The 27,547-nt window shown below is 37.4% G+C and overlaps 1 protein-coding gene across 6 annotated transcripts; it reads left to right on the forward strand.

Moving 5' to 3' along the window:
• The first annotated feature begins 39 nt into the window (after positions 1 to 39).
• Positions 40 to 26,995, forward strand: yod1 (YOD1 deubiquitinase). 6 transcript variants are annotated; one of them, XM_072563637.1, is made up of 4 exons: positions 53 to 137; positions 9,622 to 9,690; positions 13,361 to 13,574; positions 17,292 to 26,995. In XM_072563637.1, exons 3-4 carry the CDS (start codon positions 13,367 to 13,369, stop codon positions 17,993 to 17,995), a joined length of 912 nt encoding a protein of 303 aa, XP_072419738.1. In that variant the 5' UTR covers positions 53 to 137; positions 9,622 to 9,690; positions 13,361 to 13,366; the 3' UTR covers positions 17,996 to 26,995. The 6 variants fall into 6 exon arrangements, with proteins under 6 accessions (XP_072419736.1, XP_072419738.1, XP_072419739.1 ...); XM_072563638.1 differs by having other exon boundaries at positions 64 to 133; XM_072563635.1 differs by lacking the exon at positions 9,622 to 9,690 and having other exon boundaries at positions 40 to 133.
• Positions 26,996 to 27,547: the final 552 nt, after the last annotated feature.

The raw sequence follows: 27,547 nt of genomic DNA on the forward strand, positions 1-27,547 counted from the left end.
GACGCTGCGGGCTTTGTGATGTCATGTTCATGCACATGCACATGCGTAGTAACGACGCGCCGCATTGTCTCTGGAGTGAATGCTTGTTGTTTGTCGTTGGTTTGGGTGCAACTTCGGGTCCTGCCCTTTTTATGTGGGTAAATAGCCGTCTTTCTAAAACTTATGTAACGCTTTCAACTGTTGGAAATAGAAGATGGGTACGGCCTGTTCGCCTTTTTCATTTAGGAAGGTTGTGATTATTAAAGAACATTGTGTCGGTCGGTTGGTTGTGGTGGTGATGGGCGCGCTGGGATGATTCATTAGGCCCCGGTATTATTTGTGTATCCCTTTAACAGGACAGTTTATAACCGGGAGAGTGTACATTTATTGAGAAGCTTAGGTAATGCATCGCTTCTGCTGGCCCAAATCCCATTTACGAAATAGTTCTGCTGAAAGCAAATGATTTAAATGGTGTAGCTGTGTTCACTATAGAGAAGAAGAATTATAGAAATCAACGAGGTGACCTATACTTAAACAGGTTTTCATCGAGAGAAGGACGTATTGGCCGATATAAAAGTAAAAAAAAAGAGATCCGCAGCCCGAGAAGTATATACAACGGTGCTGTAGGAACCAAGAAAGCAGTAGATTTGGGTTTTAGTCATTTTATTTTCAGATTTTTTCTGATCTCAGGAAAGATGCCAGAAGACTGGATGACCGTGAAGGTAGTACCATCACTTAGAAGTAATCGTGATTAAACTGAGAAGCTGCAGGTCATTGAGTCAAACATCATTTGATTATTTTAGTCATGTGTACCTAAGTGCAGTGAAATGCTTTGTTTGTGAGTAGTACAGGCAGATCATAGGATGCTTTTTCAGAATGAGGCAAACAGGTTACATTGCACAGGAGGTGTGTGAAGCAAGATCAATATTATTTAGTGAGTCCATTCATCAGTCTATTAACAGCAGAGAAGAAGCTGTTCTTGAACCTGCTGTATGTGTGTGTTCAAGCTTCTGTATCTTCTGCCTGATGAAAGTATTACTGCCTGATGAAAAAGTATGAGTGTATTACTGGGCTGGGAGGGGGTCTTTGATTTTGGAAATCTTTCCACGGCAATGAGAAGTGTAAATGTGGTCTGTAGATGGGGGGGTTGACTTCTGTAATGTTCTGGACTATGCACACAATCTTTCTGTAGTTGAGGAAAGCTATTGGAAAAATTCTGAGGAACAACTAATCTCCTTTTTGGTGAGACAAAGAATAACTGAGGAAAGTCAGGATGGTTTTATGAAGGAGAGATCATTTCTTACAAATTTTTATTGAATTTCTCAAGGAGTTGACTAGGTTTGACTAGGTACATAAGATGAGGGTACTGTCGTTAATGAAGTACTTCAGTACTTCATTTTACTTACTTCCTAAGTCTTTTGTCAAAATGTTTTGTCACAGACTGGTCAAGAAGGTAAGAGTGTATGAGATCCAGGCAATTTAGCAAATTCAGTTCACAATTGGCTTAGTCGGAAGCAAGCAAACATTAGTGAAAGTTTGTTTTTGTGACTGGAAACCAGGGTCCAGTGGGAAACAATAAGATTTGGTGCTAGTTCCCTTGCTGGTTGTGATATGCTTCAAGGATCAATACATAAATGCAGAAGATTTGATCAGTAAACTTGCATATGACATGAAAATTAGAGGCGGGGTCCTTAGTAAAGAAGAGCCCGTTAGAGTACAGGATGATCTCGGCACACTGGTCAGATAGGCAATCCAATGGCAATTAAAATTTAATCCTGAGAAATCAGGTGATGCACTTCGGGAGGATTAACAAGGCAAAGGAGTGCATGATGAATAGAAGAGCTCTTGGAAGTACAGGTGATCAGATGGACCATGGTGTTCAAGTCCATTGGTCCTGGAAGACAACAGGATGGGAAATAAGATTGTCAAGAATGCTAATAGGATACTTGCCATTTTTGTCAACACAAGGAGGTTATGATGGAACAGTATAAAATGTAAGTTAAGCCATAGCTAGAATACTGTGTGCACTATCGGAAAGATGTGATTGCAGAGGGCATTCATGAATATGTTCCTGGCTGGAGCATTTCAGCTATGAAGAAAGACTAGATATGTTGAGGTTGTTTTCCTTAGAGCAGAGAAGGCTGAGAGGGAATGCAATTGAGGCATACAAATTATAAGGGCCTCAGGTTTGGAAAATAGACCAAACTACACAGGAGCAGAAGTAGAACATTCAATCCGTCAGGTCTGCTGTGCTGTTCAGTGAGATTATGACTGATCTCATAATCCTCAACTCTGCGTTCCTGCCTTCTCTCTCTCATTTGATTCCCTCACTGATTTTTTTTTAAAAACACTATTAATGTCAGCCTTGAATATTCTGTGATGTGGAGGTGCTGGAGTTGGATTGGGGTGGGCAAAGTCAAAAATCACACAACACCAGGTTATAATCCAACAGGTTTATTTGGAAGAACAAGCGTTCGGAGCACTGTTCCTTCGACAGGTAGCTAGTGAGGCAGGATCAGGAGATACAGAATTTATAGTAAAAGATCAACTGATGCATTGTATTGAGCAAGGCTAGATTGCTGTTAAGTCTTAATCACTAAAAATGGGTTGCAGGTTTCGATTCATTAATACGTAAATCTCAGAACTACTTTCAGGTCACAGTCCTGAGATAATTTAAGGTTTTTTTTTAAAAAGTGACATCTCCGCTCAGACAACGCATTAACTGTGTGAGGCATTAACGGTATTCCTTGAGTCAGACTGGTTCTATTTCCAAAGTAGAAATTTATAAAAGTCACATGGACTGTCTGCCTACAGATTGTTTGCTTTTTGAATAAAATAGAATGTATCAGTAAATGCAAATTTACCCCATAGACGTGTGTGTGTGTGTGTGCGCATGCATGTGCATGTGAATGAGAGAGGGAGTAAGAGAGTGTGTGTCGCCAATAATGGTTGAATAGACACTACAACAATCACCAAACAGAGCTGTTCCCTCCCAATCGGGGAACACTTCAGCAGTCAAGAGCCTTCGGCTTAAGATCTTAGAGTGACCACCCTCCAAGGAGGATTGCGGGATATGCAACAACAGAGTCACTGAGCAGAGGTTGATAGCCAAGTTCGGTACTGGGACCTTTGGTTCGTGTCACACTACAGGTGACCCTCGCTGCCCTCTCCACTCATACGCACACTCATATGCACACGATTACACTCACGAGATGCACACACCTGCATTCTTGTGTGCACACCCTCTCACAGGCATATGCTCTGTCACACCTGTGACAAGCACGCATGTACATGCACACACTCCCTCTCTTCCTCTCACATGCACACACATCGTCTCAATCTCTCCCTCATGCACATGCACATACATATAAGTCTGTGGGTACAATTTTCTGAAATTTGTGCTTGATTATATGTTATGTAATTTTTGAAAATACTTTTTTTTTGCTCAGAACTCTGGTATGTTCATGAATGGAGTCACCTATGATGAGTGCTTGTTTCGCGGTTACCTAAGCATCTTTGTTGTGTAAGGCAGCCAAATGATGTAACAGCACTGTAATATTTGAATTATTTCAGAAGTGAAATAAATAAATATTCATATTGTGCCTTTTGCTACCTTGGGATGTCAAAGTATTTTATAGTGTAGTCCTGTTGTAAAGTAGGAAATGTGGCAATCAATTTGTGCACAGCACAGTCCCACCAGCAGCAATATGATCAGAATATTTGTTTGTGATGTTGCGGATTAAATGACACTGGAGATAACTTCCCTGCATCTCCTGAAAATAGTGACACAAATTCTTGGTGCGTCCTCCTCAGAGGGTAACAGGGCCACAGGTTAATGTTTGAACCTAAAGGTCACACCTGCAACAGAAAATCAATCCTTCCATGCATCTCTCCATAAAATGAGTGCAAGCTAGATGTTGTTCTGGTCTGATAAATCTTAAACGTCCAACCATCTCACTTGGAAAACTGTTACTATTGTTCACGTTTTCTAGTTTGAAGGTGAGATTATTCAGTTTTTTTTTCAAGTTAGATTCCACAGGGTACTTTGTCTTCCATTTAGACAATTCAAACCCAGGCCTGCTTGGAGTTTCTGATTTACTACACAGGTTGATTGGATTTGGCACGGAACTTACTATTGTACCACGAAAGATAGTTGACATGGGAGAATTTCTTCTGGATTGGTTGCATTTTTGTTATTGCAACATTGCTTATTCTTGTATTATGAAATATGTGAAAATTGATTAACCCTAATTAATTGAGCATGCCTTGCATCCTTAAGAATGATAATTGAAACCTATAAGGTTGCAACAATAATGTTAAGAAAACTATGCATGCAAGGTTTGTAGCTCAGGTTGAGATTTAGGGTGTAGGTTTGCTCGCTGAGCTGTAGGTTTGATATCCAGACGTTTCATTACCTGGCTAGGTAACATCATCAGTGGCAACTTCCAAGTGTACCGAAGCTGTTGTCTCCTGCTTTCTATTTCTATCTTTCTCCTGGATGGGGTTCCTGGGGTTTGTGGTGATGTCATTTCCTGTTTGTTTTCTGAGGTGTTGATAGATGGCATCTAGCTCTGTGCTTGTTTATGGCGTTGTGGTTGGAGTGCCAGGCCTCTAGGAATCCTCTGGCACGCCTTTGCTTAGCCTGTCCCAGGATAGATGTGTTGTCCCAGTCGAAGTGGTGGCTTTTTTTTCATCTGTGTGTAGGGCTACGAGGGAGAGAGGGTGGTGTCTTTTTGTGGCTAGCTGGTGTTCATGTATCCTGGTGGCTAACTTTCTTCCTGTTTGTCCTATGTAGTGTTTGTGGCAGTCTTTGCATGGAATTTTGTAGATGACGTTGGTTTTGTCCAACCTAGGTCTTTTAAGTTTGTTAGTTTTTGTTTATGTGTTGGTGGGTTTGTGTGCTACTAGGATTCCGAGGGGTCTTAGTCTGGCTGTCATTTCTGAAACTTCTTTGATGTATGGTAAGGTGGTTAGGGTTTCTGGCTGTTTGGTCTGCTTGTCGTGGTTTGTTCTTGAGGAATCTGCGCACTTTTTTTTTGTGTCCGTTCTTCTTGAATACGTTGTATAGGTGGTTTTCCTCTGTTTTGTGTAGTTCGTCTGTGCTGCAGTGTATGGTGGCTCGTTGGAATAGTGTTCTGATACAGCTTTGTTTGTGTGTGTTACATAGGACTACATAGGACATAGATTGAATGTTGGCTAACATAGTATCATTGTTTAAGAAAGGGGATAAGGAAAAGCCAGAAAACTGTAGATTGGGGAGCTTGACATCAGTGATGGGTAAACTGTTGGAGGGGACCTTGAGAGACAGGATTTATATGTATTTGGAAAAGCAAGGACTGATTAGGAAGAGTCAACATGGCTTTGTGCATTGGAAATTGATTGAGTTTTTTGAAGAAGTAACAAAGAGGGTTGAGGGAAGAGTGGTGGAACAAGATCTGTATGGACTTCGGTAAAGCGTTCGACAAGGTTCCTCATGGTAGACTGGTTAGCAAGGTTAGATCACATGGAATGTGAAGAGAACTAGCCATTTGGATACAGAACTGGGTACAAGGTAGGAGACGGAGTGTGGTTGCGGAAGGTTGCTTGTGAGACTGGAGGCCTGTCACCAGCAGTGTGACAGGTCCTTTATTGGTCAGTGCATTGAATATAGGAGTTGAGCGATCATATATTGCAGCTGTACAGGGCATTAGTAAGGGCACCTTTTGGAATACGGCATTAAATTCTGGACTCCCTGCTATAGGATGGATGTTATGAAACTTGAAAGGTTCAGAGAAGATTTGCATGGACGTTGCTAGGGTTGAAGGGGTTGAGTTATTGGTAGAGGCTGAATAGGCTGGCGTTACTTTCCTTGGAGCATTGATGACTAAGGGGTGACCTTGCGGAAGCTTATAAAATCATGAGGGGTATGGACAGAATTAACAGCCAAGATCTTTTCCTTGAGTAGGGGACTCCAAAACTAGATGGCATAGGTTTAGATAAGAGGGGAAAGATTTAAGGGGCAACTTCATGCAGAGAGTGGTGCATTATAGAATGAGCTACCAGAGGATATGGAAGAGGCTGGTACAATTGCAGCATTTAAAAGGCATCTGTATGGGTATAGGAATAGAAAGGTTTAAAGGGATGTGCGCCAAATGCTGGCAAATAAGACAAGATTAATTTAGAATGTGTGGTCGGCTTGGACAAGTTGGACCGTAGGGTCTGTTTCTGTGCTGTACAGCTCCATGACTCTTAAGTCCCACCTTATGCTGATGGATGTCATAATATGTCTGACCATGTTGATTTTAAAAATATCTAGAGGTGTGGTGAAATGGTTGTGTCCTTCTGTCTTGTTCAGAAGGTCTGGGTTCAAGTCCCACTTACCCAGATGTGTTAATTAAAAAGAACTGTAAAGGGAAAGGGTGGATGAGTTTAATGCTGGTCCCTTAAAGAATGGTGCTGATTATTATTTGTATTTTTATCCATCTTTACAGGATGAGGATAACCTGGTTGAAATGAGGATAGTTAGAAAAATAATGAAATAAGTAGGTGAGGGACTTGCACAATCTTATGATTATTCTCGAATTATAGAGTCACAGAGATGTATAGCACAGAAACAAGCCCTTCAGTCAAACCTGTCCATGCCAACCAGATATCCTAACCCAATCTAGTCCCACTTGCCAGCATATGGCCCATATCCCTCCAAACCATTCCTTTTCATTTACCCATCCAGATGCCTTTTAAATGTTGCAATTGTACTAGCCTCCTCCAGTTCGTCTGGCAGCCCACTCCATACACGTACCACCCTCTGCATGAAAAAGGTTGCCCCTTTTATCTCTTTTATATCTTTCCCCTCTCACCCTAAACCTATACCCTCTAGTTCTGGACTCCACCACCCCAGGGAAAAGACGTTGTCTATTTGTTCTATCCATGCTCTTCATGATTTTATAAACTTCTATAAGGTCACCCCTCAGCCTCCAACACTCCAGGTAAAACAGCCCTCGCCTATTCAACCTTTCCCCATAGCTCAAATCCTCGAATCCTGGCAACATATTTGTAAATGTTTTCTGAACCCTTTCAAGTTTCACAACATCTTTCTTCTCGGAAGGAGACCAGAATTTTCAGAAAACACAAAGTGGCCATATAGTTGATAGTGAAGAGGAAGGCTGTCAACTGCAGAATATCATCAATGGTATAAAGACCATTTTAAAATTTATTTTTCTGTATTTTTAATTGTGGTCTGAAATGGAAAATTGTTTCTTAAATCAAGAAACATTGCTGAAAGATTACTGCATGGGAAAGTGTGAGGTCGTGTACTTTCATAGAAAGAATAGAGGCATGGACTATTTTCTGGAATACTAGTCCAGGTTTCTCTTAAGGTAACGTTGCAGGTTGAGTCGGTAGTTAGAAAGGCAAATACAGCACTGTCATTCATCTTGAGAGGGCTAGAATATAAAAGCAGGGATATATTTCTGAGGTTTTACAAGGCTCTGGTCAGACCACATTTAGAGTATTGTGAGCAATTTGGGCCACAAACCTCAGGAAGGATGTATTGGCCCTTGAGCACGTCCAGAGGAGGTTCATGAGAATGATCCCAGCAGTGAAAGGCTTAACAGAAGACGAACGTTTGACTCTGGGACTATATTCGATGGAATTTAGAAGGATGAGAAGGATTTAGATTAGAAGGATGATCTATATGAAACTTTCAGAATACTGAATGACCTGGTCAGAGTGGATGTTGGGAAGATGTTTCCATTGGCAGGAGAGACTAGGACCCGAGGGCACAGCCTTAGAAAACAGGGAAGACCTTTTTAGAACAGATCAGGAGTGACGTCTTTCGCCAGAGAGTGGTGAATCTGTGGAATTCATTGCCATGGAAGTCTATGGAGGCCAGGTCATTGAGTATACTTAAAACAGAGGTAGATAAGATCTTGGTTACCAAAAGGATCAAAGGTTACAGGGTCAAAGCGGAAAAATGTGGTTGAAAAACCCATCAACCAGGATTAAATGGTGGAGCAGATTCAATGGGCCGAATGGCCTAACTTGTGCTCCTATGTCTTGTGGTCTTATTACCACAGCTTTGAAAGATGGTATAATGGGCCAGAGCAGACCCCCTAACAAAATTTAGAAAGGTAGCCTGTACCATAACTTTTTTTCTTATTTTAATAGTAGATGTGAAGTGCATGTTGCAGATGTAATGCAACTGGTCAAACCACTCAACATTAAGCAAAACACAATGTATTTGAACACTAGCATTTAAGATACAAACAAAAGGAGGAGCTATTTCAAGTAACTTAATTATTGGAAAACCTAACTGTATATTAGATACAGTACCTATTACAGAACCCATTGTTCCAATATCATAACATCCCATAAAAATACCCTTGGCAAAAAGGTAAATTGAGACAAAAGTTCTTTCTTTCAGTTTTCCAATCCAGAAGGGAACAGCATCAAGAGATTTCAGAGAATGTAGCAGCGAGGAATCATTTTACTGAAGCTCCAGTTCTTCTGGGACCCAAACAGCTTCTGACTGCTAAAGCTAAAAAATGAGAAAACCTGATCTGAGGAAAACTGGCCACTTCCCTTCCATTGTTACAATTGTTTTAAGGTGGCCTCAGATTTTTGATTTAGGCTATTTCTGTAGCCACTTTGGCACCTCCCTGCAAAGAAAACCCAGAATAAAATAACCTTTTTAAAATGACCACATCTTCACACTAGTAACCTGACATTCATAAATGCCATTAACACAGTCTCAAGCAGTTGTTGAAGCGTGGTTTACTGATGAGCTGCAGACAAGGGGAAGTTGAGATTCAGTTGGTAACAAGTAGCTGATTGATCTGTTGGCGTTTGACTGGTTATTGAAGGGAAAGGCTTTTTTCCTGTCAGCGTCAATGTGATTGGTTCTCGGATATCTGAACAGCTTGGGGTTATGAACAGGATAGTTAGAAGGCAACAGACTTTGACTAATTAGGAGATCTCGCCATTTGTTCTCTGTGGTAAAACCCACTTCAAGCCTGGGAAAAAAAATTGTTTATATTTCCTTCAGTTGGTGTATGCTGTGACTTTTTAATTTAAAAAGTCAGACCTTTTCTAAGTGTGAACCAGTCACCCTGTGTCTCATGGAAACCATGGAAGTATCCAGAAAAGGAAGACGAATTAACAGCTTTCTGATCAGCACAAGGACCATCTTGGGTGCCACTGAACTGCTTTCCCAATTTTACCATATGCCCATGTCTTTTTTTTTGTCTGTGTGTTGTAAGGGGCCATTTGTGACAAGATCAGAGTTGTAACTAGTAGAGTTTTAAACCAATGGTTCGTTCTTGTTTTTCTTTAGCTAGAATGCATTTATGGGTAATGAATAGTAACTCTTGTTAAGTACTGAAATTTGATACATGCTATCTGTCACCCTGGGCCAGAAAGATTGGTACATTGGTGAATTTTGCATAATTTTAAGTATCTTCAATAGTTATGACAAACCTGAGAATATCAGTTTGATTTCTAGAGTGTTACCCCATTGATGGTTCATTTGAGTTGGCAAATATTGGCAAATGGAATACATTATGGAAAATTGTGAGACTCTGTTTGTTTGGGAAGGGAAAACAAAGAAGAATACACATTAAGTTGAAGGATATGAAGAGACCTTGTTCATAGTGTTTATGTCCATAGGTCCCTGAAGGTGACTGAACAGGTCGATAAGATAGTAAAGAAGGCATATGAGATGGCTTCCTTAACTGGGTGAGTTATTGAATACAAAAACAGAATCTAATGCTGGCACTATCTAAGATGTTGGTTAGGCCATAGATTGAGTTTTATTTACTTTTCTTGTCACAATATTAAAGGAAGGACATAATTGTTCTGGAGAAAATACAGGGGAAATTTGGGAAAAAATGTTACCAGGGATTGAAAACTACAGCTGTGAGGAAAGAAAGGATGGTCTGGGGTTGTCTTCCCTTAGAACTGTGAAAAGTGAGGAGTAATTTAATTGAGATGTATAAATAATGAGGGATTTTGGATAAGACTGAACAGTGCAAACCAATTTACCCAAATGGAAATATCAGTTACCTGGGGCCACAGACTTAAGGTGTTTGGTAGGAGGATTAGAAATTTTAGGAAGAAAAACATTTTCACGCAAAATTGGTGGATGTCTGAAATTCGCCATCTGGTTCAGTACTTGAAATAGAAACATTCAATTTAATTCACAGGAACCTGGATCTGTACCTGCACAGCCTTAATCTCCAAGAGTATGGACCAGGAGCTGGAAAGTGGGATTAGAATGGACAGCTAATTTACTCAGTCAGTGCAGACACAATTGAAATTTTCTTCCATCTTCAATGTGACCGCACCCTTTAAAAAAGGATGAAGGGAGAAAACCAACTGTTACACACCAGTTAGTATCTCACCAGCAGGGAAAATGTTGTTGTTATGAAGGATGTGATAACAGGACACTTAAAAATTACTCTGAGTTAACATGGATTTATGAAAGGGAGATTTTGTTCTATAAAGATTCTGGGGTTTTTTCAATGTATGTATGTCGAGTCATAGATGTACAGCAGGAAACAACTCGTCTATGCTGGCCAGATATCCTAACCTAATCTAGTCCTATTTGCCAGTACTTGACCCATTTCCCTTTTAACCCTTCCTATTCATATACCCATTCAGATGTCTTTTAAATGCTGCAATTGTACCAGCCTCCACCACTTCCTCTGGCAGCTCATTCTTAACATGCACTACCCTTTGTGTGAAAAAGTTGCCCCTTAGGTTCTTTTTATATCTTTCCCCTCTCACCCTAAACCTATGCCCTCTAATTCTGGAGTCTCCCATCCCAGGGGAAATACCTTGTCTATTTATTCTATCCATGCCCCTCATGACTTTATAAACCTCTTTAAGGTGACCCCTCAGCCTCTGATGCTCCAGCGAAAACAGCCCCAGTCTATTCAGCCTCTCCCTATAGCTCAAATCCTCCAACCCTGGCAAAGTCCTTGTAAATCTTTTCTGAACCCTTTCAAGTTTCACAACATCCTTCCAATAAGGAGGAGACCAAAATTGAACACAATATTCCAACAATGGTCTAACCAAGGTCCTGTACAGGCACAACATAACCTCCCCACTCATCTATGCAATACTCTGACCAATAAAGGAAAATATATCAAACACAGTCTTCGCCATCCTATCTACCTGCGACTCTACTTTTAAGGAGTTATGAATCTGAACTCATCTTTGTTCAGCAACACTCCATAGAACCTTGCCATTAAGTGTATAAGTCCTGCTAAGATTTGCTTTTCCAGAATACAGTACCTCACATTTATCTAAATTAAACTCCTCCATTTGCCACTCCTCAGCCCATTGGCCCATTTGGTCAAGATTTTGTTGTACTCTGAGGTAACCTTTTTCGCTTCCACTGCACCTCCAATTTTGGTGTCATCTGCAAACTTAGTAACTTCACCTCCTATGTTGACATCCAAATTATTTATATAAATGGTGAAAAGTCATGGACCCAGCACTAAACCTTGTGCCACTCCACTGGTGACAGGCCTCCAGTCTGAAAAACAACCCTCCACCCTCTGTCTTCTATCTTTCAGCCAGTTCTGTATCCAAATGGCTAGTTCTCCCTGTATTTATGAGATCTAACCTTGCTAACCAGTCTCCAGTGGGGAACCTTGTCGAACGCTTTACTGAAGGCCGTAGAGATCACGTCTACCACTCTGCCCTCATCAATTTGTTTTGTTACTTCTTCAGTAGACTCGATGAAGGAGAGCCAATGTGTGATAAATAGATATTTTCAAAAAAGCTTTTGATAAAATCCCATGTAAGTGATTATTATGTAAAATTAGTGGAAACATCCCTGCATAAATTGAGAATTAGTTTATAGATGGGAAACTAAATAGGAATATGTGGGCTATTTTTGGAGTTGAATGTGGTGACAAGTGTGATATCAACAGTTGGACTGAAGGAATCAGGTGTATTATTTCCAAGTTTGATGACTAAACAAAACTAGATAGGAGTGGTAAGGAGGAAGTGAAGTGGCTTCAGGGCAAATACATAGAAGGTACAATATAATGTGGATAAATGTGAAGTTATCCACTTCAGTAGGAAACCAGAATGGCAGTGTATTGTTAAGACTGATAGATTGGGGACTATTAATGCACAAGGCACCGGGGTTGTTGAAAGCTAGCATTCAGTGCATCAAGTCTGAGGCAGATGGTATGTTCGTCTTCATTGTAAGAGGGTTTGTGTACAGGAGAAACAAAGTCTTACTGGAGATCTACAGTGCCTTTGTGTGACCATCCTAACTTGGGTCTCCTTATCAAAGACGTACTTGGTGAACAAGCATTCACCAGACTGAATGCTGAAATGGTAGCATTTTTGTCAAGAGATTTTATTGGTGGGGGGAGCAGGGTGATCAGCTCAAGAGGTCATGTTATGAGGATATGCAGTAGTGCATTTTGGACTGCAATGAGAAATTTCTTCCACAGATGGTGTGGAAGTAAAGTCACTGAATGTTTTTAAGAAAGATATAGATATTTTAGAAACAAAAGATGTAGAGAGAGCAGGAATATGGCATTGAGATATTGGATCCACCATGATCCTTTTGAATGGCAGTATGGGCTTGATGGCCTAATCTTATTCTGTTTCTCTTGGCTGTCTTCATGGTAATACATGTGTATAGCCAGAACCTCATCCATCAAATATGACACCAAGGTTGCCAAACTCTGATTAATTGTGTAATTGCTTTACGAGAGTCTGGGAGTTGGTAGCTAAAACAGAGATAGTTTTCAGTCCTCTCTTGCATGACATCAATCTTATGAATATTTAATTGAAGGACATTTCTGCTTATTTAGAACAGGCATTTGTTAAGAGGCCTTATAACTTAGTTATTGAGGTAGAATTTGAGAGTTGTCAGCATATCTGTGAGAATTAACAGTCTGCTTTTCGATTAACCTGACCAAGAAACAACATGCATATGACTAATAGGAGAAGCCAAGGGTAAAACCAAGCTAAAGTAACCAGCAATACTTGACCACTTGCTCATTGTCCTCTCTGAACTTGGTGGGCTGTTAAATATAGTTGCTGAAGGCAAAAGAAGTGTTCACTTGTATGTTGAACATAAATGTACATTTACTCCAGTGATGTAAGCTTTTGTTCATTTGAAAAAGAGATGCAAGGTTTGATTGTCTACATCTATTTCAGAAATTCTGGTGAGTGGATTGTTCCCTTTGAGAACTACGCAGATTACTTAAGTGATGATATATTTTAACTACAAAAAAATTCTCTCGTACCTAATTTGTATGGTATAAGTATGCAGGTGATGAACTGAAAGATCAGATCTTCTGGAGCATATAGGTGAAGCATGATATAAGATGGATATCTCATTGCAATTGTCATCTATTCACCTTGCCAATTCTAGAGTATCATGCTACGTTTACGATGTAAAGCAAAGAATGGAACTCATTTGATGCAAGGACTGACTTCAGTATCTAATGTCCAAGAATTAAAAGATAAAGTGGAAGAGCTAACTGGAATTCCAAGTGCACTGCAAAAAATCATGGTGGGATTTCCTCCATCCAGTCTAGATCTTCGGAATGGAGAACTGCCTCTCAAAGATTGTCCTATCAAGTCTGGTAAGTCTGTTGAAGATAAAGTATAGAGAAGGAGATTGAAAAATCAGTATTGGTTAAAGTCGTTAACCTGAATTCTTATGCCCCTATAGTGCTACTCCTTCATCAGGTAACTGAAGGAGGAGCAGTGATCTGAAAGCTAGTACTTCCAAATAAACCTGTTGGGCTGTAACCTGGTGTTGTGATTTTTAACAGTTCAAAATATAAGCGCACTTTAATGTTCTTGAAATTAGATTCTAAATTCCTTTGCTTTCACATTTGGGTCTCTTCGTTTGGGACATGAACTACTGTGAGACCAGGTTTGACTGCTTAAATATTGGTTAGCTGAATTTGCACTATACTATTAAGGATCAGGGAGACATTTCATAAAGTATTGACTTAAACTAAGAATTGGTCTAATTCGGTTCTCAAAATGCAGGTAAAATTGGCATGTTCAGTTTGGAAGGAAATGCACTTTTTTTTTCTCCTTTTGGCTTTTTCTTCACAGTTTTGCTGTATTGTGATTACATGGCAGTAAACTGGTTTAAATGTGTGCAGATTGAACAGTCCAACAGCTTCGTACTATTCCTTATATAATGCCTTATGCAATCGTATAAGCTGCAGCAAATCCAATATGAAGGTTCACAACTCCTTGAAAATGAGATATATGCAATGATGATCCAAATTTTTATTTGATAAGAAAGATATTAATTATATAACCTAATGTTGATCTGGCTTTTTTTTTGTAAAGCTGTATTGTTCATACAAAGTGTATGTAAGCATAATTTGATCATTACAGGGGTCCTCACTTTTTGAACGTCTGACTTACGACCACGATCTTATACAGGAGTGAAATTTTAAAAGACCTGACATACAAATGTTTCCTGTACTGCCAAATGGTTATTTTATATCATCCTGTATTGTGTTCTGATTTGTGTATAAATCGACTCACGACCCAGGAACTGCCTGTATTGATAGTCATTTTTTTTTGCTCTGTAGCTGGCTTGCCCTGACACCCAAAGATTTTTGTCTGTTTTGGTCAGACCATCCTGCAGAAAAATCAGAACACAAATTATTTCATTAAAATATAATCACTGGAAAAAGTTAATATTACGGTTATAAATCATTGCTCAACTGGGGATGCTTGCTATCCTTAGGTTACAATTGCATTTTCCATTGCCTGGAACTTACAAAACTCTACAAAGAATCATCCTGAAAATTATCCTAAATGTAAATAATAGCAAGATCATGCGATATTGTCAAATTGCTTTTGCATTTTGATATTTACAGCCATTCTTTGCAATTATTTAATGTCCAATGATCCACCAATTTGGGAAATCTCGTATTATTTTTCATATAAGGCCCATGGAGACAAAGCAAAACTGTTTTGTTATACCAATGTCTTACTATTGCACCAAATTCTAGTGAGTTAACAACCAACCCCAAGCAGGTTAATGTTCTTCTGAGAAATTTTCAATCTTAGTGCAATTTTTTTCTTTACGGGTACAGAACACAACTTGCAATCTCCAGAAAGACTTTGTTTGCTAGTTACTGATCCAAAAAATAACTTAATTATATTTTCCAGAATTTTGGATTTTTTTTATGTGTTTCTTACTGTTATGATATTTCACAATGAAAGGATAAATTTCATTCAATTGTCCATTAAGTAAGTAATTTTAATTTCTGTTGTCTGATTGTTATCGTTATTGATGATTACCCTCAACAAAAATGCAATGCTTATTTATCTACAATCATAAATTCTAGAAATATGTGGTGTGGTGAAATCTAGACTGTCGACCCTGACTTTCAGCTCACCCATCCCCCATATCCCTTTTCTAATGACCCTGAAACAAGCTGTGGTGTAGTTTTGTAAGTGCTCCTACTAGCTGATTCATTTCCAAGTGATATGATTACATTGTCTGTGAATTCAAGAAGTGAAAACTGAAGGGCATAATAAATGTACTTCTTCATATTGATAGACATGCATTTCCAGTTGCAAATCTGTGGTGAAGATCAAGGATCACTTGTTCCATCTCTCTTTATTTTCTAATGAACGTGTTCAGAATATTTTTACACCTCTCTGGAGCAGATGGGATTTGAATCTAGGTCTTCTGGTCCAGAGGTGGTGACACTACTCTTGTGTCACAAGAATACCTATTTGACCCTTCTCTACCTTGTGTTGCTAAACTGAGATGTAGTCACAATTGTAGCAATCCCAGAAGAGACAGGCAGTCTCAGCCTAGGTCAGGGATCTACCTTGAAACTTTGGTTTGTACACAACAGTACCATTCTGAGGAGTACTTTTTTTTTGAACTGATTCTTTAGAGGAAATCATTATTAGTAATTTGAAAAAGTTGACTCCACAAGGGTTGCATAACTAACCTTTTACTTGATTGAATGTTTTCATTTTTTATAATTGGATCAGGCCAAACATTGTTTTGCAATAGCAAAATTAAAATAAATTAGCAACTAAAGAAACTCAACCTCAAGTCCCTCCATGTGCAAATAAAAACGAAAACTGAACAAATTGAATAATTCTAAATTTTCCAAAATGTAGCAGAACAAGCTTGTGTAAATAATAACTTGGGTAACTGCTGTTAGAGAACTGGTTTAAATTCATACTTAATTATTTACTCGGGTTACGGCATGACTTTGTGTTTGGTGACTGTGTTTAGGATGTAGGCTGAATGCAGGCATAGAAGGAAATCTCTAGGAAACCAGGCAAACTCTGCTGGTTGGGGTCAGTCAACTAGAGTCATGGTGTACATAAGTATACGTGAGTTGTTTAATACGATTCATCTCTTTTAGTAATTGTTTCTTTGTGTGGCTGTGGAGACTAGTTGAAGTTGATGGGGAAAATGTCATGATGTAGAATGTCATTAGTGTAATAGAGAGTGTGATTAATTGTGAAAGATTTCATGTAAAACAATATCCTGTACGCGATAAAAGTGAGAAGAGTAAAGAAGACCTGATGAACATATTTAATATATTACAAGGCTTGCATTAAGACTCTATGCAATGTTTATCTGGAGAGCTAGAAGCATTGTATAATAAAGTCACTATAATCCTACCAAATCATACAGCTGCTCTCCCATTAAAGGGAGATTATTGGGGTTAACTCAGTGGCTGGATAGCCAGTTTGTGATGCAGTGTGATTACACAGTATACAACTAGTGACATATCTCTCTAAGCCTACAAAGATTTATTAGTGAGTTTGCGTAAAGGTTCATTGTTCAGACTATGAAACCTTTGCAAAAGAACTACAATTAAAATGAACGTGCAGGCCCCTGAAAACCTTTTCTGCACACTAGAAATAGCTTTGTTCTTTAACGCTAGATTTAAGTGTAATCCAAATGTTTATTGGGGAATGTGAACTTTGAAGCACGATAACAAGTAATGTGTGTAAATATCAACTGTATATGAAACTGTAAGATAAAATGGGCTGTGTGAACCAAGCTAAATATCCTAATTTTCAGCATAATAGCAGTGATTATTTTTCAAAAGACAATATTTCTTAGTTGTAAAACACTTTCTGGCGACTTTTGGTTATGCATAAAACCTTTATAATGCACATTTTTTGTCCAAAAATGAGTGACAAAAATTTATTTCAAAACTTACTTTAAACATTTTCAATTTCTGTAAATTATTAGTATTAAGCTGGCTATTATGTCATCTTTTTAACAACTTGCTGACAGAACTAAAATAAGATTGCATTAAATGTATCATTATACTTTTCTGCAGGGGATACTTTGATTGTGGAAGAAGAAAGGGATACTTTGAAGATCAAAGTCTCAGTGTCGAACTTTAGTGCTAAAAGTTCAGATAAAGATACTTTCCCACATCTGATACGGCATGTTGTCCCTGCAGATAATTCATGTCTCTTCACAAGCATCCACTATGTGGTAGAAGGAGGTGTTTGTGAGCCATCCTGTGCTCCAGAAATGCGAAACTTGATAGCACAGATTGTGGCAAGTGACCCTGATTCCTACACTGAAGCTGTACTAGGAAAATCTAATGGGGATTACTGCAACTGGATTCGACAAGAAGACACTTGGGGAGGAGCCATTGAAATCTCTCTCTTATCCAAGTTTTACCAATGTGAAATGTGTGTTGTGGACACACAAACTGTGCGAATAGACCGGTTTGGAGAGGACGTAGGTTACACAAAACGTGTCCTCCTGATTTATGACGGAATCCATTATGACCCATTAGAACGACAATTTGAAGATCCTGAAACACCCCCACAAACCATCTTCTCCACAGCAGATGATGTTGTGCTGGCCCAAGCCCTGGAGTTGGCAGATGAAGCGAGAAGGAAACGACAATTTACTGACCTTAATAGATTCACTTTGCGATGTGTTGTCTGCCAAAAGGGACTGGTGGGTCAGGTAGAGGCTCGAGACCATGCCAAAGAGACTGGGCACACCAACTTTGGGGAAATATGACAATCAAAATACTGTTACCTACCTCATATATTCCTAAAATGTACTGGGATAATTTAATCCCTAGGAATTAAATTGAATTTTAAGGAGTGTTTTATTTTAAACCCTGGGATGATTAAACCATGAGCAGATCAAATTGTTGGTTGTTTGCAAAGGTTGGACCTCCTTCTTAATTTTTCTGTTTTACATAGCAGGAATTGCATTTTGACTTTTTAATTATCTTATTTCATTCAAAGATAAATGTTTTGATTTCATAGCTATTAAAATTAGTTAATCCTATAGAGTATTAGGTGCCTGAAAATTATAGATATGGATAAATTTCTTTGTCTTAAATTTGAGTTGCTTTTACTTCCGCAGAGTTAAACACATCTGCAAGTGTCATATTTGCAAAATTGTTTAATGCAAGCTAAGTCAAAAAATAAGCTCTAAATCTTTTTATTTTTGTGACTAGTCATTTCAGAAGACTCTAGGTTTAATGAACTGTAGTCCTATTGTTTCAAAGTATTTTTTTGTTTGGCAACCATTTTGTGATCAGCTCATGGAAGTCACAGGTACATACTTAAATAACTACATTAGACCTGGCATGTATCGACATATTCAGGGGAGTACTTTTAATATTTTTAATTAGTTGCTCTTTTGAGTTAACATTTTCTCATGTGTATCCTAATTACTTGCACTCCTAGGGAAAAAAAGGAGTTTCTATGAACAGGTTGAGACTCCTCTGAACTGAAATCTGCACTCTTCATATGTGAAATAGGATGTTGTATCATAGGACTTGTAATTATCCCCTCTACTCCAATATAATGCAACTGTGAGCTACTGATATGTTCAACACATGATTGTATTGTAAAGTCGATAGATATTACACTGTCAACCTGCTATATTCGACCTACAAATATGAATGCACAAGCAGAAAGACTATCTACTGTTAATTCAGTTTTTGTTTAAATATATATATTAACCTGCAAGTAGTTAAAGTAGCTGAAACTCTAAGGGGAAGAAAAAATGAATTTTTCAGTGTGATGTTTGTGAATGGCCAATTGAGAAAAGGCTAAACTGAAGGCATGTCAAAAAGCAGGGCTATGGATGTCCCAGTCCAAAGTCTTAGCGTTATTACTGAATGAATCAAGTACAAATACCCAATGGTGCCTCAGCATACAATTCCTTGACAAGCTGCGGTTTTTAAAAAAAAAATTGACATCTGATTTGCACTTGAGCCAATCTTTTTATGTGTAAGCTGATGCATTAGTAAATGTAAAATCCTGCCTGCATCCTGTGAACAACTGACTTTTGTCTCTGCCTTAGTGAAGAAAAATTGCTTGTGTCATTGTGGATAAATCAAGGTAATTATATTGTATTGGTTATCCCCAAACATTGACAAAGAAATGCTTTACAAAGTAATAGTTATGTAAAGCTAACTTTTTAAAATTTGAAACAACTAAATCCTTTTATCATTACTTGATATGTATTCACCAGAAAGAAACATATGTGTTATTCCATTTGAATGCTTGTAGATTAAATAATATTTGTGGGTTTTAGAGACTTTTTAAGTGACTTATCATGGTGGAACTTCATTTGATATGGTGATTTTAAACATTGAAACAAAATCACCAAATGCTGGAAATACTAAAAGTCCGACAATATCTGAAGAGAGATGTTTCAGGTTGATGACATTTCATCTGCACTACTTTTTGATGCTACAATTCTGCCTTAATCTGTTAAATTTGACATCCATTTTATTTCTGATGCTCATTTAACTTGGTAATTTGAGTCGAGAAAATGAACAAATTGTGATTGGTTGGGTATCAAAATGTTAATTTATACCCAACTATCCTATCAACTATTATACAGAGAACTTCCATTAGCTATTATTGTGTCACTATTATTATACGATCTGAAAGGTATTTTATTCTGTAGAGAAGAAAATAACTACATCTGTTATTAATAGCTTTGAATGGTAATTAAATAGCTCTTTGAGGAACGAGTACAGACACAATGGGTTGAGTGGCTTTCTGTAAAATGCTATGATTCTAAGTAAAATGTCAAAATCATGTTACAAAAATTGCAATGTAAATGCACCAAAGTGCCAAATATGGCTATTCTCATTCATTAACTCCAAAATGAAATAATAATTCTTATGAAAGAATCATGCTCCCTCTTACACTGACACAAAGTGTGCCTTATTACCAAAATCAATGCCATAGATTGGGCTGCATCTCAAGAAGAGTGGGTTTTTTCCCACAAATCACCAAGTTAGTATCCGTATTCTCACAGCAGGTAATTATCAAAAACAAACTGGTCTGAGTTGGTCAAAAGCTATTTCACTTGTCGGGCAGATTTTTTTCTTTTATTCACTGGTGGGCTTTGCTGTCTAGCCAGATTCACTGCCTGTCCCTAGTTGCCCTTGAAATTGAAGAGACACTCATCTCATCAATGTGGCATGAACTTGAAAAACCAGGTTACAATTCCATGCCAATTCACCTTTTGCAGTAACATTTTTATTGGCTAAAAGCATGTTCCTTGAACTACTTCGTACAGTGTCATCCAATTTTATAACTCTAAAGGACACTGCTTCGCTTTCACATTTTCTTTTTTTTCCTGTCCTCAATTTTCCATTGTTAAAAATTTTCTATGCTCCATCAACCAAGTAAAGAATTAACGGCAAATATTTCCTCCCTTCCTTAGTGATGGCTTTAATTGATGAACTATCATCAGTGACTCAAACCAAAAGAACCACAATTCATGTTTGATATTGCTGAAAATAAGAGTCCAGCTATTGTCACTTTTTTTGTGTTCATCACGACTGGCGCAAGAATGTGAAATTTCAAAGGAAGCAATATTTTTTATGGCATGAAAGGCTGCTGATGGCTTTGAAAGTCAGTTTTGATTGTTGAGATTTTGCTATGGAGATTGTACAGGGTGCTATTGTCCCATGAGTTTTGGCTTAATTGGAGAAGTGTTTTGGCATGTTTGCATCTGTCCTGATGACTACATGATGAGCTTCAACACGATGTCACTTTTGTTTTCAGCAATAGTCAGTTTCTGTACTACCGACTACTTTATGTTCACCTTATTAAACCTTCACAATGTTATAATCCTCATTGGTACAGTGTAACTAATCACAATAGTGGAATCCTTTCACATGATGAGAACTTCTCGTATGTGAAATCAAAGCAGTTTAGGCAGATGAAAAAGTTGAAGATGGAGAAAAACTGAATTATTAGCATTTCTGCTCCTCACCTAAATGTACACAAGGCTGTAGTACAGCTCAAAGCCTCAGAGGGGCAGCCTGAAATTGAAGATGTAGAATAACATCAATAATTTTGTGCGCCATGACTTTATAAACTTAATGCAAAGTCAGATTTTAGTGGGGAAGTGGGTGTTAGTGATTTTTACAGAAATTTTCAAAAAGAAAATTTGGAATAATTTCCTTAAACAACATTTTCCAGGAAGCTACTTCGAGTTAATGAGTTTGTGATGTGTGCATTTTTTTGTTTAATTTGATTAATTCTTGTTAAACATAAAAGATTAAATTTTATTTAATTAATTTTATAGCACAGCTTCGTATGGATCAATTTTTAAAAATAATTAGCTTGACTTCATTCAGTGTCAATAACTACACAATGTCCAAAATGCTCAATTGCAACTAAATTGGAGCAGAATGCCTTTATCATTAAAGATTCAAAATTGTAGTGAGTTATCCGGAATGAGCTTGGAAGAGGTAAGAAATGCCTATGTTTTTAGTGGTCTGTAATTGGAAGATGACCAAAATGGTAGCATTGTTTTATTTAGGTTTTATTTACACTTGTAACAGGGATGTTAGTCATGATCTTTTCTGTTCACAAGTGTGCACAAATCCTATTGCTTCGAATAGTGCAAACTTAACGTGAACTAGGTATTGTAGCGTGAGGTCGTCATCTACAATAGTCAAGCATTGATTTCAGCCAAAGAGCCTAAATGTGAACTAGTATTTCTGATTGTGAATTCCATGCTTTGAAGATTGGAAAGTGGTTATTTTTTTCTAAAAGAATTGAACATCCATTGCTTATTCATTTATAATATTGCATCTGAATAGTAAAAGTGAGTTTTTTTTACATTAGCATAATTTGAGTAATGTATGCATGGTAAAATAACTAACGTCTAAACTGATTTTACTTGCTTGTAGGAGATCTATCATATGTGGAAAAGTATACTTTAAAACAAAAACTTTGTTTTTCTTCATTAGTCAATATGTAGTTGCCATATAAATATGTTTAATATGTTTTCACCTATGCAGTTTAGCCCTCACAATTCCTATAATATTATTCATCTTACAGGGTGCATGTGTGAACGCTGAATTAATTCTAGCAATTAGCACAGTGTATGCATGTAAATATTATCTAAATTTTGTAAAGATAACAATACAAAAATATAAAATCCATGACTCGCAACAAAAAAACTCACCTAAGTGAGGAATGATTGGCTGCGATATGAGCATAATCAAACTGTAAATTTTACACAGCAGGGGAAGGAAGAGTTGAAGAACTGGTTTCGAGGGGTAAAAGAATTTGTGTTGGAGTAACTAGTATTATGTTTATTTGGCTGTGCAATCATATTTTAAAGTAAACTTGAATAGGTAATATTGAAATAAAATTCCAGCAGTGCTGAAGGCTTCTGCTCCAAATCAGCTACACCTTTTGTCACCTTGTTTCAGTACAGCTATGTGACAATTTGCTCAAGTATGTCTTGTAGACACAGAGCAAATCCAACCTGACTAATTACTGCCCCACCAGTCTACCTCAATTGTTAGTTAAGTAGTTTGGTGGGGATCGTCAGTGCTATAAAGCAGCTAGTCGTCACTGTGGGAGTTCCTTTAAAATATGTCCAATGTCCAATCATTTTCAGCTGTTTCAGCAATGACGACTTTTCATCATAAAGTTAGAGGTTGGAATATTTGATTGCACAATATCCAGCACTGTTTGCGATTCCTTATGCTGCAGCAAGACACCACGCCCATAGATGATATCCAGGCTTGTGAAAGCAAGTGGCAAATGATAAAATGTCACAAAGCGCCAGGCCCTGTCCAAGTGATGCTATTTCCAGCAAAATCATTTCCATCGCTTCTTGACTTACAACGGCATTTCTACTGATGATCCTCCTCCCACTGTCAATACCATTGACAAAAAACTGAACTGGACTAGCTATGTACATGCTATAGTTACAAGAGCACATCAAGCTTGGAATTTTGCAGCAAATAACTTGCCACCTGACTCTCAAAACTTGTCCATCATCAGCAAGACAAAGTGAGGAGTGTAATGGAAAACTCCCTGTTTGCCTGCATGAGTACAACTCTGACAACACTCAAAGCTTGACACTACCCAGCACAAAGTAGCCCACTTGATTGGCACCATATCCACAAATATTTTCATATTTATCATTTTGTAAAATTTTATTAACTTAGTTTATTGAAAGATATGAAAACATACAAAGCAGGTTTAAGTTAATTTGAATCTGGTAGACATTAGTGAGTTGACAATATATTAGTACATTTTATTACCTGTTTTTGCACACACAGATTTTTTTTACATATTCCCAACAAGCCTTGAGTATTTTAAGAGTAAGTACACGCTACTTGTATAGTTAAATGTGGAGCATGTAGGTTGGTAACATCTGTCAGCTATTGATCCCATTATATATCCTTTTTTTTATATAGAAGCTTCTATTTATATTGACAATGTAATTCTATGCCTTCAACATAATCCTTGGTGCCTGGTACTTTTGGACATTAAATTTTACTGCAGCTTTAACAAGATGCTTAATACGAGTTTTGAAATAATTAAGAATCAAATTTCTGTGAAAAGCAAAAATCCTGTGAATGCTGGAAATCTAAACGAAAAGGAAGTGCTGGATAAACTGAGCTGGTTTGGCAGCATCTGTGGAGAGAAATAAAGTTAATGTTTCAAGTTTGATATGATTCTTCAGAGCAGATTTGTCATTTAAGGTAATTAATTGCTGCTTCCAGTATATTTGGGTCCAGATGACTGCAAAATTAATATGCCTAAACCGGACAGTTATTTGGAAACCGATCTTCTGTTTAATTTTTCCCATGGAGAGAGAAATTAGGATGTCATGAATTCAGGTGCTACAGGTTCCAATGTTTGAACAATATAGCAACCAAATAGATTTTGCTACTTTATTAGCAAAATATAGAAAATTCCATGAAATATTATCAGTTACCATTGTAGTTTTTTTAAACTAAAGACTTGGTGTTCAAAGCCTGGTTGATGCACTCCGGAATTTTCTTCTTAAATCACTAATCCCATCAGCATTATATTTTGGATCAAACTTCTTGTCACATCCTTATCCTTTTTTAGACTAAATCTTTTTTTCCCATACATCATCGTGAAGTGCTTCAATACCTCTAGATGAAAGGTACTATATAAAAGGAAATACTTTTAGGGGAAGATAAATTTAGTTAATGACAAAAAATGCAGTTCTGTTGATTTGTTATACTGGATTTATAAAGTTACAGCTACCTTGTTGCAGTTAGTTCATACCAGTTAACTGACTTGTATCTTTTATTCTGTTTATAGCCAGTAGTCAAAGCTAACTAAGCTATTTATACCAACTTGTGCTTAGTTCTATTTAATTTTATATATAGTTTGACACCTTTAGCTGTACAGAAGTATAGTTCAGTATACCTGCTCACTGGCAATTTACTATTTGATGAATATCAAATAACATTAGAAAAATAATTTTAATCAGAACAAAGATCCAATGTGCGTATGGGTCTATATGTCAGTAGAATTCAGGTGTAGCAAAATATTACTGTCTAGAGCTTCTGTAATTGGGTCAAAAGTTGAAGTCCAACAATTTTTAACTCAATAGCGTGTACAGTTTGGTTCTTAAAAGAATGTCTGTTTAATCTAATAAAACAGATCTTAAATGTCACTCCATGTAAATCACAAATGAATTGGAATTTATAAGTAGAGTATTGCTTTAAAAAAATGAAACATGCTACCAAATCTTTTCGTTTTCCACAAATCAGGATAGACAGGAATACCAAATTTCAAAAGAAACAGCAACTTGTAGTGCATGAGAGACCAGAGTGCTAGTTACTGGTAAGCAAATTCTGATTGAAACTGTGCCATGGAAAATGCACCAGGAAATAGTTCGTAGCATCCCTACAATGTGGAAGCAGGCCATTTGGGCCGTTTGAGTCCACCCAACCCTGTGAAGAGCATCCCACCCACCCTACCCCCTTGTGCTATAACCTTGCACTTCCCATGACTAATCCACTTAGCCTGCACATCTTCAAACTGTGGGAGGAAACTGACGCAGACATGAGATGAATGTGCAAACGCCACAAGTCGCCTGAGGGTGAAAATGAACCCAGACTCCTTGGCACTGTGAGACAGCAGTGCTAACCACTGAGCCACCATGCCACTCAGTGAGACATACTGGTGGCATGAGAGTCGATTCACCATTTTTGAATTTAAACAAAATCTTTGGCATGACTTCTAGGACCAATTTCCATGAAGTTTACCTTGGCCAGTTAGAATCCTCTTTGCAGCCAAATAGATTCCCAGTCTCATGTTGTAGAAATTATTATTCCTTTTGAAATCTGGTATTTTTGTATCTGCCTTGATGAATCAAAGATACAAAGCTTCAACAGCATGTCTCTGATTGGTAACTAGCATTTCTGTATACCATGTGACTATTTGGATATTTGTAAATTGAATTTTAATCTGAGTTCCATTCATACATTTCAAAAATGCTGTTCTGATTAGATATTTGAAAATAGAACCATAAATATTCCTTGGCAGTAATATGGGGTTGATGAGCTAATGTCTTACATGGCTCTGATCCATTTACCCAAGTTCAGATGGTATAATCAGCTACCCTTGTCAGGTGCTCTTATTAGAATACAAACCATAAGACTCATTGTTTTTCGAGGTACCTGCAATGTCTAGAAATCAAGAGCTGAAACAATCTTATTTTCTAGATCAACCTGGTTGTTCTACAGACCCAAGAGCATCTAACTACAAAATCCAGATTATTTTCATATGCATAGTCAACACCACTATTTAGCATGCACACAGCACTGTGGCATCATTTTGGGGGCATTTAAAATTGCTCAGTGGCAATTCTGTAACCTCTGTGAATGAGGTGCAAATTCAGGCATAGTCTTTCAGAACTACTCATTTGGTAAAAATATTACTATATGTTGCTGTTTGACTTTCGTGAATGTAAGGTAACATTATTAATCTAGGATGACTCTCAAGGTTTGATGAATTTGCTTCCAATTTTCTCTAGTCCTATGATGCTGATGTTTGAAGTTTAAAAAAAAATGTACAGGATTGAGACATTAATACATATAGTGTCAATAGTACTTCCATCTTTAAATTTATATAATTCTAAAGATCAATGAAAGATGTATATCTGGGTTATTTGCACTTCGTTGATGTACTATATAACCACTTTTGAAACTGGGCACTGCATTTACCTTTTGAAGCCATAAATTCTTGACCTTTTTTTTGCGCATTAAAATGATTGTAACTTAACCATTGATTTTTTAAAGGTCATATTTATATTCAGGAAAAGTATACTACGATTGGTACTCTCAGGATCTCACATCTGTCAGTTAGTTATCAAGCTTATTGTTCAGTACATATGTACATATTGTACAATTTGTATTTTTTTTAATGTTACGTATCTAGTGATACAAGTTATTTATGCAATGTGACTTGGTGCAAGTGGGATAGGTGACTTCAATTGTGCTTTAAATTGCAGTGGCATTTTGCCTAAAGTAGACCTCAAATAGTGTTAAGAGTATGAGCATTATCAGCATAAGGTGTTTACAGTTCACTGCTGCTACAAGTACTTGAGTATGATGTATATGCTGTTGGTTGGGGGAGAAAAACATGAATTTTACTCTGTCCATCTTTACTCACTCGCTGAATATAAGGTCATTTGTAACTTATATTTTTCAAAATAAATTGAATACAGTGTTAAATGAGCTGATTTCTTTTTTGTTGTGTATTGTGTACAGTTCACCCTGATTGTGGAAATTTAACTTTTTTATTTGTTTTAAAATGAGGGATAGGCCATGAGAACCAGTGACCCAACACACTTTCTCAGCTTTCCTATCATCTAAATCTCTTTTCTCTGAAGTTTTTACAGCGAACTTTAGTCAAATGTCATTGCTGTTTTATGTTATGGACACTGTTATATATTGGGAATAAAACTTCTTAATCACTCACAATATTAACTGCTATAAAAGGCAAAAAAAAACTGACCTGAGTTAGTTACTGTTTCCTCCCTTTTCCAACTCATCAGTACCTAGAATTAACAGATACCAAGAAGCATAGTTTCAATGACCACTACAATTTGTGCAAATTACTAATGCAGTTAGTTTTGCTGCTGCAACAAGTCAAGCAATATTAAAGATCAAGTGAAATTCTTAAATTTCAGAACAATAGTTTCTTAAGATGAAAACAAATTAGAAGTAATAAAAACTGGACAAATATCTTCTCAAGCCACATCGTGACTGATATCTCTGGTTTGTATTAGGAA

Source organism: Chiloscyllium punctatum, chromosome 45 (genome assembly GCF_047496795.1).
Source record: "Chiloscyllium punctatum isolate Juve2018m chromosome 45, sChiPun1.3, whole genome shotgun sequence".
NCBI classification, from domain to species: Eukaryota; Metazoa; Chordata; class Chondrichthyes; order Orectolobiformes; family Hemiscylliidae; genus Chiloscyllium; species Chiloscyllium punctatum.

Coding starts and splice junctions, on each gene's coding strand:
- yod1 (XM_072563634.1), top strand. CDS start 132: ATGTGGGTAAATAGCCGTCTTTCTAAAACTTATGTAACGCTTTCAACT. Junction 198..13,360: donor CTGTTGGAAATAGAAGATGG/GTACGGCCTGTT, acceptor TGCCAATTCTAG/AGTATCATGCTACGTTTACG. Junction 13,575..17,291: donor AGATTGTCCTATCAAGTCTG/GTAAGTCTGTTG, acceptor ACTTTTCTGCAG/GGGATACTTTGATTGTGGAA.